The 23,303-nt window shown below is 37.2% G+C and overlaps 2 protein-coding genes across 2 annotated transcripts; one reads left to right on the top strand and one right to left on the bottom strand.

Moving 5' to 3' along the window:
• The first annotated feature begins 419 nt into the window (after window positions 1-419).
• Window positions 420-12,305, top strand: parla (presenilin associated, rhomboid-like a). Its single transcript, XM_084411566.1, has 10 exons — window positions 420-794; window positions 1,108-1,303; window positions 1,771-1,884; window positions 1,963-2,092; window positions 7,900-7,995; window positions 8,446-8,595; window positions 8,695-8,765; window positions 10,167-10,268; window positions 10,358-10,455; window positions 11,515-12,305. The coding sequence occupies exons 1-10, from the start codon at window positions 556-558 to the stop codon at window positions 11,639-11,641; spliced, it is 1,323 nt and encodes a 440-aa protein (XP_084267692.1). The 5' UTR covers window positions 420-555; the 3' UTR covers window positions 11,642-12,305.
• Window position 12,306: 1 nt separating this feature from the next.
• Window positions 12,307-20,098, bottom strand: crfb16 (cytokine receptor family member B16). Its single transcript, XM_084411570.1, has 7 exons — window positions 19,786-20,098; window positions 17,778-17,901; window positions 15,861-16,048; window positions 15,642-15,766; window positions 14,343-14,490; window positions 14,047-14,195; window positions 12,307-13,185 (listed from the first exon to the last, which is right to left on the bottom strand). The coding sequence occupies exons 1-7, from the start codon at window positions 19,841-19,843 to the stop codon at window positions 13,081-13,083; spliced, it is 897 nt and encodes a 298-aa protein (XP_084267696.1). The 5' UTR covers window positions 19,844-20,098; the 3' UTR covers window positions 12,307-13,080.
• Between the last annotated feature and the right edge of the window lie 3,205 nt (window positions 20,099-23,303).

Genomic DNA, 23,303 nt, shown 5'->3' with positions numbered 1-23,303 from the left:
TTTCTTAGTAGACTTTCTCTCACTCTTAAAATTTTGCCATCAAAGTTACAAATTAAATTTTAAAGTAGGCATATAAAAAATAAGAAACAATAGGAAACAAAACCAGTTTTCTACCTTAGTGAACAGAATCAGTATCTGTCAAAAAAAAAGTTTCCTTTTGAACCTTAGAACGGCTGTGTTTATAATAATAATAATAATAATAATAATAATACTTATTATTATTACATTTGCTAATTAGTTAAGTAATAAATAAATGTTCAACTAAATAAGTAGAGTTGGAAGACAAAAATAACTCATCACATTACTAATTTGGCTGTTGTAGGAAAGTATGCATTACACATAGACTGTAAAAGAATATTACATCTAATCATCTAATCCAGGGTGATGCTGTTGAAAAGGGGCATTAGGGGCGGGGCGATGGGGCTTCAGTGCTGATGTTCTGCGCAGACATGACGCAGATATAGCCTCCTTGAACATTTGTTTTGTTAATATTAATTTCGGGTTGTATCAAATTGTGAACGGGCTGCAATTCAATCTAATAATTATACTATTTTTATGATGTTATCAAACACGTTCGGTTTGGACCTTTGTACATTAAGTTTGTGTAAGTCAAAGCACACGGGTTGTTGTACCACGTGGTTCTTGACGTTGCGAAAACAACACGTATTACAAAACATTGCCCCGATCCAGCAGTGCATTCTGCAAACCAGGGACATGGCATGGAGGGGTTGCTTTATGAAATGGGCCAAAATAAACTCGCAATATGCACAATTCCTGTCTCCAAAAAGCTCCAGGTAACTACCAGAGTCTTGCATGTAGTTTTCACGCTTTGCTAAGATTGACATGAAGTACTTTTCACTCTCCTCCAATGTTGAGATGACCGTTTTGGAGTAGTTTTTTAAACGTGCTTTAAGTTGGCTCTTATAGTTTCTCGTGGTTGTGATTTATAGCCTATATGTTTTGCTCCACTGAGCGTTTTTGATACTGTTCTCACACTAGATAGCAAACTAAAGGTCAAATTGCTCTAATGAATGTAACAGGAAAACTAGCCTATATTACGGTAGAACATGGGAAAGGTGCTAAAAACATATATAATCTGCTTGGTAGATTAACCATCCGTCCTCAGCAAAGATGTGGCTTCAAGAAAGCTCAGAGACAATCCGAGACAAAAAGAGGTCTGCAAGAGGAGACTGATGCGGGTCAAAAGCATGCTGTGCCACCCCCAGGAGAACCGGTGCCTCCTATGCCACTGCCACCCAGAAAACCACATAGACTCTTCAGGCCCCTGGTGTTCACAGTGGGGGTACGTCTTTCTTCTTACCGCCACGATCATGAGAAACCTGGAAATGTGATTATTACATTTAAAATTGTGACTTTCAGGTTTGCAAAAGTCATGGAAATGAGTAAAATCTGATATGTTGATAAGAATTTTTAATTCTCGACTTAGATTAAAACGCGATTGTGAGTCTGTCTGTTAAGGGTCTTGTTGGAGACATTTGCATGCTACTAAATCATTGTTTTACAAAATATATGGCTTACAAATGATAATACTGGATGTCCAGTATTCTATGGATTTCTTTAGAAGCCATTTTACAGAGATCTAATGTATCATGTATTGACTTGAGGAGTCATGCAAATTTTTGGTCAAAAAATGAGCCATTTTGAAAACATACCATACATATTTTCTTTATGCATGATTATTGATCTTTATTCAGCTTGTCAAATGTTGATTTGTTGGTTTCTGTAGAGGCTGTTCTAACACCATTTCAGTTTACAGGCTGCTCCTTCGGCACGGCTGCCATCTTGCAGTATGAATCAGTAAAGTCACGAGTGCAGATGGCCATGGAGGAGGCCAAAGAGAAGAAGCGGGATAAACTCGGAGAGGTATCAGTGTAGAACAGTTTTATAAGACCAGAAAAATTTCCAGTCGTGTTCATCACACTGCGGTTGCATTCTGTGCAGGGTCATAACACAACATACTGGCATAACTGGTGGAATCAACTGTCACACTTCCAGAAGCAGGTGATTCTGGTCATGTCTGTGGTCGATGATTGGTGGAGTGGGCTCAGTGAAGGACAAAAGACGGTCACAGGTCGGTTCTACATTGAAAATATATGATTAGGGCCTTAGGGCTTTTTTTTTACACTGCGCTTAACCCTGGGTCATTGTTGTTCTTAACACCGCTTTTAACCCAGAGTTGAGGAACGTTTCACACTTTAAAAAGTAGGATTTGCAGTGCTTTTTACCCAGTGTTATGAAAACAGCGCAAAAGTGGTGCTAACCCTGCTCCGGAGTGCATTGCAAAATGTTCATGTCTTTCTTTCTTCAGTCGAAAAGAAATTAAGTTTTTTTAAGGAAAACATTCCAGGATTTTTCTCCACAGTGTGAAACAAGTTAGAATGTTACGACTAGATGCTTTGGACAGTCACAGAAACACTGCACATTGTATAAACAGTAGTTTTAGCGTTTGAGGGGAAAATTTTAAATAGTGATTGAAAACGCAACTGGAGTGTAAAAAGATACCATTTCATTCTTAGTTATATAGTCGAAAATAAATTACGTTTTTTTTAAGGAAAACATTCCAGGATTTTTCTCCATATAGTGGACTTCAACGGGAACCAACGAGGTGAAGGTCCAAATTACAATTTCCACTGCATGATCTCAGCCAAGGAACAAGGGTCTTATCTAGCAAAACGATTGGTAATTTTCTAAAAATAAAATAATATATACTTTTTAACCACAAATGCTTGTCTTGCACGTCTACGACTTCACGCATTATGTCATCACGTTGAAAAGTACTGCCTGACGTAGGCGGAAAATGTAGGGTAGGGCGAAAAACTTTTAGTCTATGCACGTTTGCTTTGTAAACACTTGGTCAGTACTTCCGCCTACATCACGAGTGACCTTTCAACGGGATTACGTAATTATTGGTGCATCACTGGTAGTGCAAGACGAGCATTTGTGGTTAAAAAGTATATAAATGTTAGTTTTAGTTTTTTTAATGACAGATCGTTTCACTAGATTCACTATTCCTCGGCTGGGATCGTGTAGAGCCCTTTGAAGCTGCATTGAAACTGCTAAGTCCACTATATGGAGAAATATCCTGGAATGTTTTACTCAAAAACCTTAATTTCTTTTTGACTGAAGAAAGAAAGACATGAATATCTTGTATGATGTGGGGATGAGTAAATTATCAGGACATTTTTAATTCTGAAGTGAACTAATCCTTTAAATAAAAAACTTGATAGATGTGCAATGCTAGAGCTGTTATGTGAACATATGTGAATATGCAAACAAGGATGTTAACCCAGGGTTTAGGGATGTACAGTATGAAACGGCAGCATAGGGGTGTGCGATATGACGATTTTTGATCGTGGACAATTAAAATGTCTCCACGATCTGCTTTTGAAGAAATATCATAGTATCGTGCATTCTATCAGTTGCTGTTCTGGTGCCTCTGTCCCAACATACTGAACAACGCGACGTATATTCACATAAAATGTTAACGCAGCGGAACGAGACACTGCAGTTCATAATTTGCATGTGCTTTAATGCCTTGTTGGTTAAACATTTAATTCGCGTGCTGATGCGCTGTTCTAACGTGTGCGTTTCTCAGCGCGTAGATGTGAAGCTCACATGCACTAAAAGCCTGTCTACCAGCACCTGAATACTGGACTAAGTTATCTTTCGAGTCTTATTGTGCTAATACTGTCAAATACACGCATGGTTTACATAAACAAAGTCAGTTATGTCTAAAGTGAAAGCAAACTTGAGAAAATTGAGAGAAAATCTGCTTGTCAAATGCGTGTATATTAGACGCAAAGCCACATTCCGCGCGCAGCTCTTAGAGACAGTAGTAAAGGCCTATTTATACTTCTGCGTCGAACTCACGCCATAGCTACGTCGTAGGCTATGTGTAGCGCGCATACCCTTCGGCGTACCCTGACGTGCACCTCTCCAAAAATTTAACAACGCGTCAACTCTACGCGGACGCAAGCGCTGTGATTGGTCTGCTAGGACCGCTCCCTCGGGTTTCACATGCTCCTTCTTCAAATGTAATTGCGCGTCAATGCGGACAACGACGCAGAAGTATAAATGAAAATCAACGTGTTGCCTACAGTGTAGAGGCTCCGGCGTAGGTCCGACGCAGAAGTATAAATAGGCCTTAATAGTAAACACGCTGCCGCTTGTCCTTAAAGGGATAGTTCACCCAAAAATATTTACGCACTCTAATGTTGTTCCAAACCTGTATTAATTTCCTTATAGTATTTTCTAATATTTTTCTAATATTAATATTTTGAAGAATGTGGCTATCCAAGCAGTAGCTTGTCCCCATTGACTTCCATAGGAGAAAAATATACTATGGAAGTCACTGGGGTACATCAACTGTTTGGTTACCCACATTCTTCCAAATAACTTATTTTCAACAGAAGAAATAAACTTATTCGAGTTTAAAAGAACTTGAGAGAGTAAATTGACAATTTGAATTTTTAGGGGAACTATCCCTTTAATGTTAATAAAACAACAAAATGCAAAGAGATAATTACTCACTGCTCTTGACTGATAACTTTTAATAGTAGCTTTAATAAGTATCATGTATAATTTATACAGTGAAGTCTGTTTTGTTTTATTTTCATATTTGTTCATTTAATTACTTTCTTCAATGCTACTGTTAAATACACCTACTGTAGCTGAAAACATAAAGCACTGTTTATTTAATTTGTATATTAATTTGTGTATGTGTAATGTGTATCTTTGATCTTAATATTTAATAACAAAGAAAATAATGACACATTTTTTTATCTTCGCCCCTGTCTGACATTCTTTTTTATTTTATATTTTGTTACCTAAGGCTTTGTTTTTAAAATATGGACATTAGTTTGGCTGTAATGCTCAGTCACAAAATAGTAAAACCAACATAAAAAAGAATCGTGATAAAATCGTGAATCGTGATTTTCCTGAAAAAAATCATGATATGATATTTTTGCCATATCGCCCACCCCTACGGCAGCACATGAATACCCAGGATGAATTGTTGACCCTGGGGAAATTATAAGCAATGTGAATGGTTTCATAATTAAGTTTAATCAAAAGGCAATAAAGACAGTTAATGATTTTAAATATCTAGGTGTTATTTTAGATTCTCTATTAAAATCTGATGTGCATGTAAAGATGCTGTGTAGAACTATCAAACAAACCAATTGTTTTATGATTAGACCGTGTGTGTGTGTATATATATATATATATATCCCCAAAGCAGCTAAAACCGCATTTCCACTGAAATTACCCGGAACACTTTGTCCCAGGAACTATTTCCCCCCAGACCTGTTGCTGTCTCAGTCTAAAGTACCGTGAAGATTAGGCAAATTAGTCTAGTGACGTAAGACTGCGCACGGCTTTCCAGTTCCAGCTGGATTTCGTCCTCCGCATGTAAGCTTAATAAAGCCTGAACCTCGTCGTCGGTTCATAGGTCGTATATTTTTAAATCATAAAGACTTTTAAAAATGGTGGTTGAAATAAAATGCTGTGTGGAGTCAGCCAATCAAAATAACTCAATTAATCAGTTCAGCGCCCAAGTCCCACCCCTGAAAGTTCCTGAACTTTGAAAAAGTACTACCTCGCGAACAGGGACTTTCTGAGGGGGAAATTTCTACCCAGAACTTCATTTAGACCCCTGTCCGTGCAGTCGAAACACACCGAGTACCACCCCAAAGTCCCTAGTTCCTGGGGAAAGTTATACATGCATGCAGTGGTCTTCTTACATTTATCTTATTGTGTGACTGTCTGGAGTCTGGTTGCTCAATTGACTATTAAACTTGTTAGATCTTTATATAAACAAACACTATACATTTTGGACAAGAAATCTGTTAGGTGGAATCATTGTAATCTTTTAAAGAAAAAAATAGTTTGCTTAGTTTTGAAAATGTTATACAATTGTCTCTAATTAAAATGGTTTTTAAATGTATAAACAATCTTGCTCCAGATATCATATGCCAATTAATATCCAAACAAGAGTGAGTTTCCCAAACAACGACGTAACTCGCTGCTTAACTACCATAGTACGATGCATCGTTGAAGAAATCAACTGGCTAGTCACAACTGTTTCCCGAAACCGTACTGTCGCAAAGTGGTCGTTCAACCACGTTGGTTTATGATGTCATGCACGTGGTGGAGTAATAACTTCTTTTAATGAATCTGTTTGAGATCGAATTAATACTAGATGTTTTGCTATAAATTACAGACATGGTATCTGAGGATCATTTTTTCTCAGTTATTTTGCTTTATTTCCAGATTCAATCATAGGCTCGTTCTTACATAGTAGAGCACGTTCGCACATGCGCACTCTTCAAAAACGGTGCTTTAAATGAATGTCAACTTGCTTATTTTGCTCAAGATATATTAAGTCCACATATCATGCAAACTAGAAACTATGCTTCTAACCACAGGTCGAGAGCTGTCGTTCCAACGATTTAGAACGATAGTTTCGGGAAACACTGACTCGTTAAACTATGCTGATAACGACGGAACTTGCGAACATAGTTGGCTAACGATGCTTTTGGGAAACGCACCCCGGAGTAGTAAGAGGTGCAACTAATCAGAATTGCATAGTACCAAAGAGAAAAACTACATTTGCACAATCCACATTTTTAGTTAAAGGTACACTGCTTTGGATCAGTTTGCCAGTTGAACTGAAAATGCAAACAAAATGGAGCATTTTTCAAAGAAACCTTAAAAAAAAGGGCAGGGTTGTAAACGTTGATGGTGGTACACAGTCTCAGCTTGTTATTATTGTTTAGTTTTTTTTTAAAGCCTAACTAGGGATTGGGGCTGATATTTATCCTTTGGCTAAAAGCCTGTATGTAGAGCATCAGCTACTTGAAATTAGAGCAATATGTTTCTGCATTGTCCCTGTTAACGGACAAGTTCGGTATTTTACACTTAAAGCCCTGTTTACAGATCGTTTCTGATGAAATAGAACGGTTAAGATTAAAATTTGGACACATGCTGCTGTCCCGAGAATTTTAGGTTTCTTTCGCTTTCCCCAAAACCTCTAGAATGGGTGTATAGGTGCACTGGAACAATCCTTCCTAAAACGCATTAAACTTTCGTTTACAAAGACGTGAAACTCACCGAGTGGTCAGGGGTGTTCACTGATATGCTCACACAAAAATCGCTGCAAAAGATGCTTTCCAACAGGTGTTTTACCATTCGTTGTAAAACTGTGGACCTATTTTTCCAAACGTCTCACACCCGTAGATTCTTCCGTTGAGAGCTTGAATAATAGACACTCCAGCCCAGTTGGTGGCGATAATGCACCTTTGCCAATTGCAAGCAAACCGCTGGCATTTCATTGAATACACAGAAGAAGCAGAAGAAGAAGCGGCGGAGTAATACCGTACCTCACACTGCACATTCAATACAACTCAATGGAGTTGGACAAAAACTACGATAAAACCTGTTGGAAAGCATCTTTTGCAGCGATTTTTGTGTGAGCATATCAGTGAACACCCCTGACCACTCGGTGAGTTTCACGTCTTTGTAAACGAAAGTTTAATGTGTTTTATGAAGGATTGTTCCAGTGCACCTATACACCCATTCTAGAGGTTTTGGGGAAAGCGAAAGAAACCTAAAATTCTCGGGACAGTAGCATGTGTCCAAATTTTAATCTTAACCATTCTATTTCATCAGAAACGATCTGTAAACAGGGCTTTAAGTGTAAAATACCGAACTTGTCCTTTAAATAAACAAAAAAGAAAGTGAAGCAATGTTTAACCAGGGTTTACAATGTTTCATTCAGGGTACAAATATTTCAAGTGTGAAAAGCCCTCTTCTGTATGTCCACACTATAGTCTGCTTTCTGCCTTTTAGTTCACGCCCCATTATCATCTTGTTTTTTAGGTATCATAGCTCTAAACACTCTGGTTCTGTGTTGTTGGAGAATACCTTCAATGCAACGCTCTTTGGTCAAGTACTTCACATCTAACCCTGCCTCCAGTAAGTGAGTGCTGAGAGTCATTCAATGTGGTTCACTGAGAAAGTTCACCCAGAATGAAAATTCATCATCTGTATGACTTTCTTCTGCAGAACACAAAAGAAGATACTCAGAAAATATCTCAGTGTTATTTATTTTGTCTGTACAATGAAAGTCACTGGGTTCCAATGTTCTTCTGGATCCCACTGCCTTTCATTGAATGGGCAAATACAATGGAAACTTTCTTCAAAATATCTTTTGTGTTCCGCAGAAAAAAAAAAAAAAGTCATACAAGTTTGGAACGACATGAGGGTGAGGAAATAATGACAGCATTTTCATTTTGAGGTGAACTATTGCTTTAAGTGTATTTATTTTGACAGATACCATTGATTTGTGTGTAACCACCATTTTTTGGCGAGATGTTCCTGGTAGGTTTTGCCATCAACCTTCAGCCTGCTTTGTTTTTATTTCAGAGACACGTTGCCTTCCCATGGTTCTCTCTTCTTTCAGCCATTACTCCATCATTCACATGTTGACCAACATGTATGTGCTATGGACCTTCTCTACTAGCATTGTCTCTCTGCTTGGGAGAGAGCAGTTTTTGGCCCTTTATCTGTCTGGAGGTAGCACTAATTGTTTAATAAACACAAACAAAATATTAGCTGTCTGTATTTTAGTACATATACAGTTCTGGTCTAATTTGATAAATGTACTTTCTTCAGGTGTAATCTCGACATTTGTCAGTTACGTGTTTAAGACAGCTACTGGTCGCCTGGGTCCTTCGCTAGGAGCGGTGAGTTTCCTGCGCCCTGCAAAATCCAACTGAAAAGCCAATCATAAATGAACAAATTGAATGCTTATTGGTCAATGCATGCTCAAATCCACGATATAGTAACAGCACCCATAGTTATTTTTGTTGCATCTGGTGCAGGGTGCATTTGTGCATGGTGCATTTTCTTACCAGAAAATCTTCTGCTATCTAATAACCATAACAAACATAACAAATTAATGAATGCACATGCTATAATAACTCCCGTAAAAAACTCTTTTCTGCATGTTAAAAGCTGTAAAAGTTAACTCTTTCCCCATTATTGATGAAATTTTCCGTAATTTATGATACAACGCTTCCCTGCCATTTACGGAATTCCGTGTTTTCACCGTTATATGTTAGGGGGCGCTATGACACATCATCAGAAAGAGTACAGAAACTCTGGATCAAAAAACGGGGGTGAAAAAGAAGCATAAACAAACTATAGCATATGTAAGCAGATGAATATGTAAAATAACGCAATCAACATATAATATTATATTATTTATTATATACAACTATATTATGTTAAACAACATATAAATCAAAACTGCCTAGCATTACCGAATGAAATGTCAACCCAGGACGAGCTATAGGACTGTGAAGCTTTGGGGGTGTTGATGGACTCGATCTATTCCAACTATTTTTTGATCATTGTTCTGAATCCTATCCAGACGCAGTCTTTGACAAAAAGGAGACTTTCCTAGCTATTTGGTCAAAAAGTTTTTTTTATTTGTTTTTTTATGAAACTTTTCTTAAGAAAGTTTCAACCCACATTCAAGTGTTGATAAAAAAGAATGCATTATTAAGCTAGATTTTTTCATTTTCAAGCAGACATCAAGCAGATGTCCGTTCTTTCTTTTGATGTATTGCATTTTCAGATATTACAACAAAATATTTGGGGGGACATGAAAATGACAATGGCAACTTTAAAAAAAACAATGCTGTTGGGGGATTAACATGTTAATTTAAAATATCAATTAACTTATATATTTCATCTTAATATAAATTGCAGTAATTTTGAACATGAAGAAATGAAGAAATCTGCATATTTTGTGGGGAATATATATATATATATATACACACACACACACACACACACACACACACACACACACACACACACACACACACACACACACACACACACACACACACACACACACACAAGTATTTATCTCTCCTTTATGAAATAGTCATTGAAGCAAGCCCAGCAACACCCAGAACAAGCCCAGAATTTTTTTAATTCAGATTTTTTTTCTTCCCTTTTTGGCAGTTCAGTTGTTATAACTGTATTATAAAGTTGTCGTAACAGTTAATATTAAACACTGCCGGTGTTTCAATGCTATAAAGCCCTCTTTAAGAGTATTGATTTGTGTCCTGCAGTCAGGGGCCATCATGACGGTTCTGGCAGCAGTCTGCACCAAGATTCCTGAAGCTAAGCTGGGCATCGTCTTGCTTCCTATGGTCAGCTTCACTGCAGGAAATGTAAGTGAGAGTGTAAAATAATTCAGGTGTATCTTGTTCTTTTGTATTTGTGGAGTGAGATGTCAATAATGTTGTTTCATATGTTTTAGGCTTTGAAAGCTCTTGTTGCTTTGGATATAGCTGGTCTCCTTCTGGGATGGAGGTTTTTTGATCATGCGGCCCATCTTGGTGGAGCTCTGTTTGGAGTGTGAGTGCTTCACTGTTCTCCACACAACTGATTTCAACAGGTTCATTATTTCACAACAGTGCCTCTATAGGGGGTGTAAAGAATAGATATCTACCCATTTTTCTTTAGATGTTACCGTTTTTTTTTTCTGAATTGAATTAAAGACCTAAAAAGAAAAAGACCTAAAGACCAAAATTAAGCAATAAGTCCCAAGAAACCATGATTTACAGTAAATTTAGATCAGCTAAGGGGTGTTGTTAGGCACGGCACGGAGCGGAAGCCCAAAAAAGCCCGTTCTAAATTCACTGTAAATCACGGCTTCATGAGGCTTACTGCTTTTATTAAACGGTTCTGCCCCGCCTGCCCATTCAGACGAGCCGCGGCTGGGTCACAGGTCTATGTTTGTAGAGTCATTTACAACAGCTTAGAGCGCAGCTCAACCAATCATAATCAAGGACCAGAACTATCCGTTTTGTCACTTTTAGTCCATGGGCCCTAATTTAAGGATCTAAGCGCATGGTCTAAAAGGCACGGCGCAAGTGTGCGAGGTCGTGTCCGAATCCACTTTTGCTAGTTTAACGACAGGAAAAATGGTCGGCGCACCCGGCGCGTGGTTTAAATGGGTTGTCCCTATTTTCTTAATGAGTAATGGGTGTGTTTTTTGCAATTTGCAAGCAGAAAGACTGAACGCTTCTCCAGAGAGAAAACGGATCTGCTTGTATGCGAGGTTAAAGCGTGCAAGTAGACCATCTACAGGACAAGCCGTATTCAACCATATCTTTATGAACACTATGATAATCTTTTACATTGTAATCCTTTTATTTTTAATATTTGGAATGTTTGTGTGCTGCTGCACATTGTGTGTTTAATAAGCAGAGTGTACGCGCATTGTGGACCCGCCTATAGGCTCAATTTGACTAATGCGCCCTTTAAATAACAAAAAAAAAAAAAAAAAACTTACTGTTTCAATATAAGAGAAATAGTTGCACTCATCAAGTGATTTATCATGAGGGATTTAATCATTTGGACTTTTGTTAGGTTCTCTCTCACCTTTAATTTCCTTTTCTCCCCTTCTTCCAGGTGGTACATTGCATATGGTAATGAAATGATCTGGAGGAACCGTGAGCCACTGGTGAGATTCTGGCATGAACTAAGGAACAAGCCCAACGGCAGACCCCGACCGGGTGGAGGTGGTGGTCAAGTTTAGGATTATTCAGCTACCTCAAGATCACTGGACCCTCTTATTTCAGAAACAGTCAGTTAGACTGACTAACGTAAATTCAAAGAATTGGTGCAGATGCTCAGTACACGTGTCTCTCCCTTCACCTTCTTTTTTCAAGACTGTTGTCCTATCAGAAGCCTATAAAAAGAATCCTCATGACATTTCGCAGCAGCACTATTGTCTGAGGACAAAGGCATTGATCTCCTCTACTGTATGTGGAGCTCAATATGTTTGTGTATAGTGAGGTCTGAGACCATATAGAAAATCTGGGATTCAGAATTTAATGTATAACCTGGAAATAAGCAAGGTGTTATGATTTTATGAAAAAAATAAAATTAAAATGTAATACTTCTTTGCACTATTTCTTGGTCACTAATCGAATAAGCAAATCTCTGACATCAGCATGTTAACGAGTCTGTACAAGAGATCAGATTATCTGAGAATGAATGTTTCAAAAGAGCATCTGACTGAAATACAGGCCAAAGGCATCCATGTCCAATATAACATGACTGTGTTATGTTTTTACAAAGGATTTTAAAATATGAATCTATTTATTAGATAAAGTTATTGGTGGACTTTCATGAAAAGCTTTCTACCTCAGGAGAGAATACTGTCAAAATATTATGAGACAATAAATGTATTCAAAGTTTGCATGATCTCTTCTTTAATGCTGACTGCAGATTTCTGTGGACATTTATCTCCTTTAAAATAGGTAGATAACCCTTAAGATAGCTGTTTACTGTCATATTTTCATGAGTTTTTTCTTATAAAAAGGGAAATTACTTATAATAGCTATACCTTAAGAAAAAATTTACCTTTTTGTAAACATACCAATACTGAGATACTACACTTAAAATATTTAAACGTACACAAAGCACATGAAAACAGGAAGTTAGACAGTTAGAATAATCCCATAGAATCTTGGAGACATAGAGAATGTAATAATGTGATGTGACTATAATTCTTATAATTCTGATTCACCACGTGTTTATTGTTATTTGTAAACGGCAAATCGGGTCACACACAGTTGTTCATGTATGATCAAAAAAGGAAATATTCTATTTTTAACACTTATTACAAAACATTTAAAAACAGAGATGCTAATAAAGAGCACCACACTGTTACCTCGCTGTGCATACAGCATGAAATCAATGACTTTCATTTGTCCCATTTTCCAACAAGAGGCGATCTGAATAATTTCAACGCCCAGCCCAAAACATCTCACTCACCATTTCTTCTGTCTAAATTAAGAAGGTCGGGCTGTTAGTAACTGCAGTCCATCTACACGTGACATCAGTGCTTCAGGCACTTTTCAGTAATTCAGTCTGAAGTTTCAACTCATGTTCTGAGAAGAGGCCTTTGCAACTCTGAGGCTCTTTTTCAAGTGGAAGAGGAGGCCCTTCTGTTCAGAGGCTCCACCTCGCTCAAACTGTTCCCTCCAGCTGCACTGCGGGCAGCAGAAGGAGGTCTGTGGGCTCCAGTGGAACAGCAGTACAAAGGATGGTTGTGCTGGTGGGCCAGTCATCAAGCTGGAGGAAACAAAAACAAGATCAAGTGGTCATTCTATCTAATACTGTAAGTCATCACTTCTAGAAATAGTTATGGTTTGGTGTATTTTCTTTGTTCTATTTTAACGGGTCAGATGTAGGCTACTGTGCTCTGTAAAGCAAAACAAAGCTGTTTCTAAAGGAAATTAAGATGAGCTCATTCAGATGTCTGGGCAGCATTGTAATTACTTAATAATCTAATAACTGTGATTTAAATACTTTCCCCTAAACAAAATAGGGGTTACCCTAACTAAAATTATTATATATTTTTTAATTACACTTACTTCAAGTCAAGTCACCTTTATTTATATAGTGCTTTATACAATACAGATTGTTTCAAAGCAGCATTACAGTGAAAATTATGCATCAGATCTATCAGATCCAAATCAAGATAATCAATTATTAAATGAGTTAATTTCTTCTATAAAGCAATTCTGGAGAAAATGACTTCAGATGTAATTGCATTAAACACAGACTATAGAACAATTAAAACCATAGTGGATTTAACATCAGAATGTAATGTTAAAATGAATGTTTTAATGTAAACTTCTCCCTCTCCACACTTTGGTCAGTTCAAGAATAATTCATGTAATTATTGTTTATTTGAAATAATTAAAAGAGCAGTTTCATGTCTATCCTTGTATTATGTAACTGGTCCAGGTTGATATGGGATTTAGAAAGTAATAAGGAATAATAATGCAATACTTTTTAGAGAGAGTAATTAGTGGAGTAATCTAACTACACGGTTGAATATGTAATTAGCTAGTAATTAATTACTTTTTTAGAGTAACTTAGCCAGCACTGCTGGACAGGAACTGATCATGAGGTTAAACACACACTCACCAGTACACTGGGAATGGGCTCCCTGTGGCAAATCTCTTTGATCTGTGGTCCAAAGTGTGTTGCCGACCATCCCATAATAAAGGCCATGACAACCGCTACTACTACAGCGACGCTTACTATCATCGGCTTCACAAAGTCAGATGTCTGCTCTAGAGAGGAAATCACAGGTCAGTGTGAACAAGCATAGTATTACATTTACCATCTTGTCAATTATCTTCATAGTTTCTTCCTAATGCATTATTCTGTAGACATGTAATTACATCTATCTACCATTTCCTTGATCGCTGATCACTCACCAGGAATGATGACGCATTGCGTGTCAATGCTGCAGATCTTGTTAATGGCTTCTACTACTGCTTCTGCCCTGAAGCACATCTTCTCTTGCCCTCGATGGGCGGCAATGGAAAATTGATAGGGGTAAGCTCTGATCGCATAAATTAAGGCCTGCAACGACAACCATCAAGGTCACAATCGACCCGTCAGGACAGACAGCTTAGATTTGATTTACTTTATACTTACTTTCATTTTATTTTACACAAATGAAGACAAGAGTGTTAGATGTACAGTCTGTTCAGTAGGTTGTACTTTTCACAGGGCATATTTTCCAGCTTTTTTTTTTTTTTACTACTGGAAAGATGTAATATCAATGCTGGCACCACATGTTATGCTTAAGCAATATCACAGTCATAATCGTGCTGTTGTTACGAATATTAGCACGCACAATCATAACTGTGTTAATATTTAAGCTGACAGCATGATTGCTTTTATAGGTAGTTCACTGCAGCCAGAAGTGAATAATTAAGTAACCATGTTTTAGACACAATATTGCCATAGTTATTTTTGTCTATTTTTGCTCGGCCCAAAAAAAAAAAAAAAAAAGTTCCAATTGAAAGTTCCAATGTAGGAACTGTTGCATCTCTGAGCAACATAGTGACACTCATGAAATATGCCGTCTACTAGGGGTGTAACGATATCCTCATTTCACGATTTGATACATATCACGATACTGAACTCACAATACAATATTTTTGCGATACTCCAAGACATATGGTAAAAGGTTGACAAAAATGCACTGTTGATTAAAATGCTAAATATTTATATTACAATGTGTGTGTAAATGAATAGGCTTGCACTTGGTGCTGGTAACCCAATGCACAGGACAATAGTGACACCAGAATAAAAATATTCATGATTCTAAAGCTGAAAATACAGAATTCTTTTAGATGAATATGCTTGCGCCAACAGATATTTGGTATCAGGTCCAACAAATATTCCCCCATTGTATTATTATACATTATATTCAAAATTATAAATAGTAGTTTAATGTAGTACTGACACTAAAACTCTGTAAACTTGATTTTTTTTCTCACACAGTTGTCCATACACAATACATATTGTCACTAGTATCCACGATACATATTGATGCATTTTTGTATTGCGATATATTGTGACACGATATATTGTTACACCCCTACTGTCTCTTAGGTCCACATCATTCATTAGCAAAGCCAGACATCTACTGTATACAGAGAGCTAATAGCGAATATCACATTAAATATAGTGGGTACAAAATGAAAGTATGAAAATATTCTCACATTCTGTTCGTCCCCCTCCTTCCAGACTTTAAGGTTGACGGTCATATCAGAAAGTGTTGTACTGAAGCCCACCTGGACGGGATCCCCCTCCACATTCACGGTCATTTTCGGAGCCAGCAACACTGCTATAAAAGACCACAAATGGACATGTGACCCAACTGATCCATTTCAGACATCTCTAATTTTGTTTTTGTAAAAATAATGCCAATAATGCTCAACTGTCTCTCCTGTTGAAAGTCGCTGGTAGTTGTGTCCATGACTTTTGTCCATCACAGTTCGTGTTTATGCGGATGCTGTAGTCAGAGTTGGAGGCCAGGTCATGGGTGAGATCACACCTGTTTTCACTGATCTCTTGGCAGTCATACGCATTCATCCAAGTTCCATTAAGTTTGTAGAACTCATACTCCCTACATTGAGAATCAGAGATGAGTAATATTGATACAGTGTACACTGTGTCTAGCATGTTATATGTTTGGCATGTTAGGGTTTCTTTTAACCCTAATTGATAGAGTGTGTAGATTTTCATTTCTTAAACAACCATGTAGAAAAACATATCATGGCCATATTCCAGGATGACAATGTCATGATTCATCAGGCTCGAATTGTGAAAGAATGTTTGGGAGGAGCATGAAGAATCATTTTCACACATGAATTGGCATCACTGAGTTCAGAGCTTAATTCACTGAAAGTCTTTGGGATGAGGTGGAGGAGACTTTACAGAGTGCTGGACTCTTGTGTTGTCAATACAAGATCTGGACCAAAAATGTATGCACCTCTTGATGGAAATAACATCACAACATTTATTACATGCTAGAAACATAATAATCACTGCAATAATGATCCAATCATTCTTAAACGTTTGATTATTAAATCCAAACAGTGTTTTTTTTTTTTTTTTTGGCCTGGCAGTCTTTTTTTGGCAGACAAAATAAAGTGTTTTTGCAACGACTATATGATGCCTAACATGTTTTTGCTTGGAGAGGAGATTAAACATTAAGAATACTTGTTCTGCCAGCCTATTTTTGGCATCAATAAACGTCATCTTGTTCAACGAATTGCAGTCTAGAATGTAAACTGAACTTTGCAACACCGACACTGACTTGAACTGACTTGAGATTGAAGTAATTTCATAATTGATAAATTGATCAATTTTGTCCTGTTTATTTCTGTGAAGCTTCTTTGAAACAATCAATATTGTTAAAGCGCTATAAATAAATGTGACGTCATATTTAAGTGTTAACTTAAAGGGATACTCCACTTTTTTGGAAATAGGCTCATTTTACATGATCTACATAATCAAGAAACTTTGCTGCAGTACCATGGGTGAAGCAGGCGTAATGATATGACGCAGCACCTGATAATAGTCCCCAGCTCAGTAGCCTATTATCTATCAGGCGGCATGTGCTGCGTCATATCATTACGCCTGCTTCACCCATGGTACTGCAGCAAAGTTTCTTGATTATTACGCAGGAATGAGAGTATAGTTCCTAGCCATATCAGCCTAGAAAATTTTCATTTTTCATTTTCTGTCGGTCTTAGTACACGATGTAACTACAGAAGAGTCAAGTTTTAAATAGGAAAAATGTCTAAACTCTTTGTTCATTTTTTTGAGAGAGATGCTAATGGTCTTGTCCGGTTCAATTCATTATGCTAAGCTATGCTAAAAGTGGGACCCCCAGACCCGGAGATCGGCTGAATGGATTCAAAAACGGTAAAACTCAACTGTTTAACTCTGGGGGAGTTGTAAAATGAGCCTATTTCCAAAAAATAGTATCCCTTTAAGTGATTTTTTTTTTCTGCTAAAAAAAAAGTGACAATACCTTACATTTTACAGTTACTGTTGGATATAGAAACTCAGAATTTGATCTTTTAATGTACAGAAGCACAAATAAGCATTCCAGTCTTTTTGAAGGACAGGTCAGTCACCAATAGCTCAGTAAGCAAAGAAATACATTACTGGGCAGTTTGTGGCCATACTGGTCATGTGATGATTTCATTGTTTTAGTCTGATATTTATTGTGTATCATAACATAAAATGCTGACATACTGTACACAATGCATTTTTAAACAGTATTCCTAAGCAATAAAGAAGAAAAAAAAAAGAAAAGAAAAAAAAACATTGAGAAATATGCATACCCTTGAAATTGCACAGAGTAGTTGACAGTGGAACAGGACGCCTGCAAGGGGCTCCATTTCAGAATGTGCTTCATGTTTACTGAATGCATTGAGGTGTTAAGAGGTGTCGGTAGTGTACTTGAATCTGAAATGCATGAACAATATTAACATTTGACATACATTTGGAAGAATTGTATTCTCTTTTCTTGTATTCTCTCAGAGTGTTCAGAGCTTCAAGCAACATTCATTCACGCTTTGCATCGCTTAAAAGCATTTTGAGAATGTCAAACCTTAAATTCATTACATAAACATGTTCAGGACCATAAATACTGTGGTGCCAAATTACATAACATAATGTAATATCTATACACCCTACCTCTAATAAGGTGGGTCGTAGCACTGCGACAGAGGATTTACCAATCACTGTTTTGATTTTTTTATTATTTACATTTTTATTATGTTAAACATACAATAAGTTAATTTCCACCAAAGCTAAAGAAGCTAATGTTCAGATAAATGTTACAATGTGGAAGGGAAAATAAGTCAAATTTACTGTAACTTAAAAATATGTGACTGTTTAATGATTAAGTGAAATGCTTTGTAAGCATCAGAAAAGTATGTAAATACACTGACATGGTACTATACGCATGTTATGATATTAGGCAGAGGTGTAAAGAATACCTAAAAAACATTTTTGAGTAAAAGTACAGATACAGTGTAAATGACTCCATTACAAGTCACCAATTCCAATACTACTCCAGTAAAAGTCTTAGAGTATCTGATTTTTACTCGTGCTGAAAGGCTCAAAGATGCATTAGTCCTCAACACCCAATTGACATGCCAGTGGAAAACAAGAAACAGCTGATTTGTGAAGAGAACAATCACATGTTTATTTTCTAAAATCTAAATTAAAATGAACACCTCAAAATCACAATAAATCGAGGTCGACACAAGAAACATCTCACTCAAGTCTCAGTTAAGTTCAAGTGGGCATAAGTAAACCAATATCCTCAAAAAGGTCTTTTCAATATAATGGAAAAATAAAATACTGTTAAGTCAAAGCCTATTGCACTGGATGTTCTGGATCACCAGCTGCAGCCGTGTCCTCATCTCATGTATGAAACACCTGCGATTCACAACTACCTGCTAATGCGCTCACATTCGCCTTGTTGACAAGTTTGAGTGAGGAAGGGTAAAACGCACAAGATGTAGTACTATCAGAGTAAGATATAGTACCTAATACCCTCCCAGTAGATGACAATATTGCTTTGTTTGTATCAGAAATATAGTGCTGCAGAAAAAGTTAGGTATACCATGCAAAAATTTTACGAGTAATTGCATTACTTATCACAAATGTATTGGAGTAAAGAGTACATATACTTTTGAAACTACTAATATCTTTGATACTCAGTAAAACTACAAAGAAGCCGAAAGATGCTTAACATTAGTCAAGTCAAGTCACCTTTATTTATATAGCGCTTTTTACAATACAGATTGTATCAAAGCAGCTTCATATTGATAACATGAAAATAATACAACAAAGTTTGTTTCTAGAAGAAAATTGCGTCATCGTCCACCTTAAGTAAGGCAGATCAATAATATTGTTGAATATTAAACGTCCCCAACTAAGCAAGCCAAAAGCCAAGGCAACAGGTACAGTAAAGTACAGTAAACTAATTACATTTACTCCAATACTTTACACCACTGCTATTAGGCCAGGTTTAAAATGCCAAACTCTATTTTATACAATGGAACAACAGGTTTCTATTCCACTAAAAGAAACAAGACCCCTGAACTTTATTTTCTTCTTCTTCTTTTTTTTTTTTTTTTTGGACCTGTATGTATGTAGTTATAATTGTCAGAATACTAAAAGTTAATACTAATGATGATTTGGGAAACAAAATAGGTCATGAGATTGACTGATTGAGATTGACCTAACCCTTGACAAAAAAATTATGCCGTCAAGACAGAAAAACTGTATCACGTATCCCACTACCATGATGAGTAGTTGCTGAGAGGTTATACGTACAGTTAATGGTAAAGTGCAGAAGCAGAGGAAACAGGCTCTTGATCAAACCGCTGCCCATAACCTTCTGTTCTCCCGTCTCGGTGGATGCCAGCCCTGGTCAAGTCCTGGATCCCTCTTCCTTTGTAACAACCCAAAAGAGTCCAGGGTTTTCCCACTGTCCCTTTTCAAGTAAAATGGTCCCTGAAAATAATGGTGTTAGAGGAGTCTTCATGTTATCTGCGCCTGTAAACAAGCCTAAAGGAGAAACTTGAGACTTGAAAAACGAAAGGTGCAACGAACAGCATGACTCGTTGGGCGAGATACCTCACGCTCTGGAATAAACCTGTAGGACCTGTTTGAAAATTACGGTTGCATGAGATTTACGAAACTATATGAAACTATGTTAAACAAAAGGAGAGTCCCTTTGTAAGATGAGGTGTGTTAATTAAGCCTAAATTGTTTGAAATTGCATTTTGCACTGGATTGAAAATGCATGTTTTAGGAATTTTACATCTAAGATTAAAAATACTTTATAAAGTTTGCCATTCGACATATATATTTTTGATAAAATACCAGTAGCATCATTGGTAGCTATAGGATCATGATCACAAGCCCAATGAATGGACTTCCAGTGAAACATAAGATGATAAGATAAGATTAGATAAGTCAAACATTCTTATAAATGTAACAAAACGCTCTATATTTGTAGACTCAAATGTGCAGTTACAGATATACAAAATTCATATGCACGTTCATGACATCACTCAGAATATGCATGATGACAAAAGGGGTGAAATGATCAGACACCATCAGCTGAAGTGAAGTCATAATTCATATTTAAATATAATTAAAAGGCTGCCAAACAAAATAAACTATCCAAGATAATAATAATAAGTTTGTGCAAGCAACTAATTGTCACATGAAATGTCAAGTTTTACCCTGAAGATGGCAGAAGAGTGTCTTGCAGGAAGTCACTGGACAACCAGAACTGAGAACACCCAAAATGAGTCTTTTATTTTAAATGATTAAAAATATGATCAATTTTTGATATGATCAGATGAGGACCAATAAGGTTTGCCAGACATTATTTGTAACATTATTTAAACATTAATTTAAATGAATAAATAAAATGTCTTAAATTTTAAAGAGCACAGTCAGTTCCTCTAGCCGACTACTAGCTTAAGAACATTAAGCTCTTTCTTCTGTGTGAAACAGCACAAAGATGGTTGTTGTTGTTAGCCTGTTTCATGTTATTTCACTGTTGTCACGGTTCTGTTATGTTTGGACTTTGTTTGCTGTTTTCCCGCCTGAGTTTCTCACGTCATCATTTGATTTCGTCATTCTGTTCAGCTGTTCGTTATTAATTACCTGATTCTATTTCCTTGTGTTTCATTTGAGTTTTGTCCGGTCTCACCTATACTATGGTTGTGTTTCCTTGCCTGCCTTGTGTTTAATTACCTGTGGATACTATTAAAGACTGTTTGCATCTGATTCTTCATCGTCGTGCGTTTTCCTACAACCCTTTGTGATAACTGTGACATTTAGTTGAACAGATGTCAGTAGGATTGTCAGGGACTGAAGTAACTTAACTATCCAGTGGACAGATGAAATGAAGAATTATAACCAACATTTTAAATCTGTATTGTGGTCTAAAAAGAAATAAAGCAGGAGTAAAACAAGTTTAAAGTCAAATGAACATGAACCGAGACCCTATTGTACATTAATATCCTGTAGATTAATTTGTTTTATTTTGTTGGATATATTCCAATTATTTCTGATTTGTGTCAAAAACTGGCTAAACTTTGTATAAAGAATGTAGAAATGACTTGAAATCCTTCTTAGAAATGCATCATTATAAAATATGACATCAACTATTAATTATTGATAACAGATGGCAGTCAAAGCAAAATCCCAGGTAAATCAATAGGTAAATTTAATCTAATAGGTAAATTTATTATCCATATTTTAATTGAATATTTGTCATAATAGCAACATGCTATTGAATTTGTGAATTCAATCTAAATGATTTCACTCATTTAAAGGTTTTGATAAATAATAAATAAGTCTGAAATGTATCTTACTCATGGAATTATTGAATTATTGAACCCTGTGAATTATAATAAATATTAAATAGAAAAGTAATAATAACCCTAGTAACTGTCAAGTGTATGTTCTGATTTCCCTGTTTCTGTTAGCCTGTTTAGTTTGATCTAATTTCCCATGATCCCACGCCTCATTGGTTGTCATAGTTACTGATTTGATTGGCCTTGTTATTAATTCGATTCACCTGTGTGCCATTTAGTTCCTTTTGTTTGCTCTTTTAGTCCTCAGTTTGAGTTAGTTCTTTGATCTGTATTGTTTATGTTGTAATGGTTGTTTTAATCTGTGACTCCAAGTTCTCTATCGATACGGTATACTCATACTGCGTCACTAGACGCAATGGGAAAACTCATTTTTCTCCAATTTACTGAAGTTTTAATAAAATCACGCAGTGAAACTGTTTGTTTAAAAACGTTCTCTTTCTCTCAAACTGAGATGAAGAAACAATGGAATCACGGCTGAGTGAACGGGACTAAGTGAGCTCATGCCGGTCACTACGAGAGCGTGAGTCTCGTCTCGCGGCATTCATGGACTGTTTCTCTAAAGAAAATGACTCCTCCCCTCATTCTCCACCGTTCTCTTTCTCTCAAGCATGAGACGAAGCAACAACAGAGCCGCTGGGCTAAGTGAACGGGACTAAGTGAGCTCATGCCGGTCGATATTTTGCATGTCTCACTCTCCCTGCAGTGAGAGGATTCCCCAGCGAGAGGATTCCCCAGTGCTGCTTGCACTGCGAGAGCGAGTACAGCGCAGACAGCTCGGCAACTGTGTATGACGTTCTCCTCAATTATCAGGTAAGACTCATAGAGCATATTTCTCCCTAAAGAGCATCTTTAACGCTACCCATTTTATCTCAATGCTGTAACAGGTGCTGTTCTCCTACCTCAGAGTGAGACGCAGCCTGTAATACTTCAACCATATGCCACTCGACTCAGGACATGGCAGGCCACCCCCGGAGTGTAAGCTGGATTTGAGTGACAATCATATGAGGTTACTCGTTTCAATTCGCTCGCAGGCCCCCCCGCTTCATGGGAGCAATGTGGCTCACGTCCTCCTCTCCTAAGTGATTACTTTGCTAGCGAAAGGAGCTGTAGAAATAGTTCCCCCTAACCACAGCGAGTCAGGCTTTTACAGCTGCCTCATTCCTTTCCTCATTCCAAAGAAGGATGGTGGCCTCAGGCCCATCCTCAACCTCAGACATCTGAACTGCACCCTTGTGAAATGGCCATTCAAGATGTTAACGTGGAAACAAATCCTTTCGCAAGTGTGCCCAGGGGATTGGTTTTTCTCAGTGGATCTGAAAGGCGCATACTTTCATATCCAGATAGCCCCCAGATAGTCAGACATACAGACTGGTGAGACACCGCCTCTTATGGGCACAATCAAACCTGCGCTTGCTAAGAGTGACACATGCTGGGCAGGCTGAACCTAGGGGCAGA

The sequence above is a fragment of the Rutilus rutilus genome, assembly GCF_951802725.1.
Source record: "Rutilus rutilus genome assembly, chromosome: 6".
Classification (NCBI taxonomy): domain Eukaryota; kingdom Metazoa; phylum Chordata; class Actinopteri; order Cypriniformes; family Leuciscidae; genus Rutilus; species Rutilus rutilus.
The sequence above is the reverse complement of the archived record's forward strand: the minus strand, read 5'-3'. Positions and strand labels throughout refer to the sequence as shown.

What these genes read in the sequence shown, in the direction of transcription:
- parla (XM_084411566.1), top strand. Translation starts at nt 556, where the DNA reads ATGATGTTATCAAACACGTTCGGTTTGGACCTTTGTACATTAAGTTTG. An exon ending in CACATCTAACCCTGCCTCCA is followed by an intron (nt 7,996 to 8,445) that starts GTAAGTGAGTGC and finishes TTTTTATTTCAG; the next exon opens with AGACACGTTGCCTTCCCATG. An exon ending in TGGGTCCTTCGCTAGGAGCG is followed by an intron (nt 8,766 to 10,166) that starts GTGAGTTTCCTG and finishes TGTGTCCTGCAG; the next exon opens with TCAGGGGCCATCATGACGGT.
- crfb16 (XM_084411570.1), bottom strand. Translation starts at nt 19,843, where the DNA reads ATGGGCAGCGGTTTGATCAAGAGCCTGTTTCCTCTGCTTCTGCACTTT. An exon ending in GCAATGCGTCATCATTCCTG is followed by an intron (nt 14,196 to 14,342) that starts GTGAGTGATCAG and finishes TTTCCTCTCTAG; the next exon opens with AGCAGACATCTGACTTTGTG. An exon ending in AGCCCATTCCCAGTGTACTG is followed by an intron (nt 13,186 to 14,046) that starts GTGAGTGTGTGT and finishes TGTTTCCTCCAG; the next exon opens with CTTGATGACTGGCCCACCAG.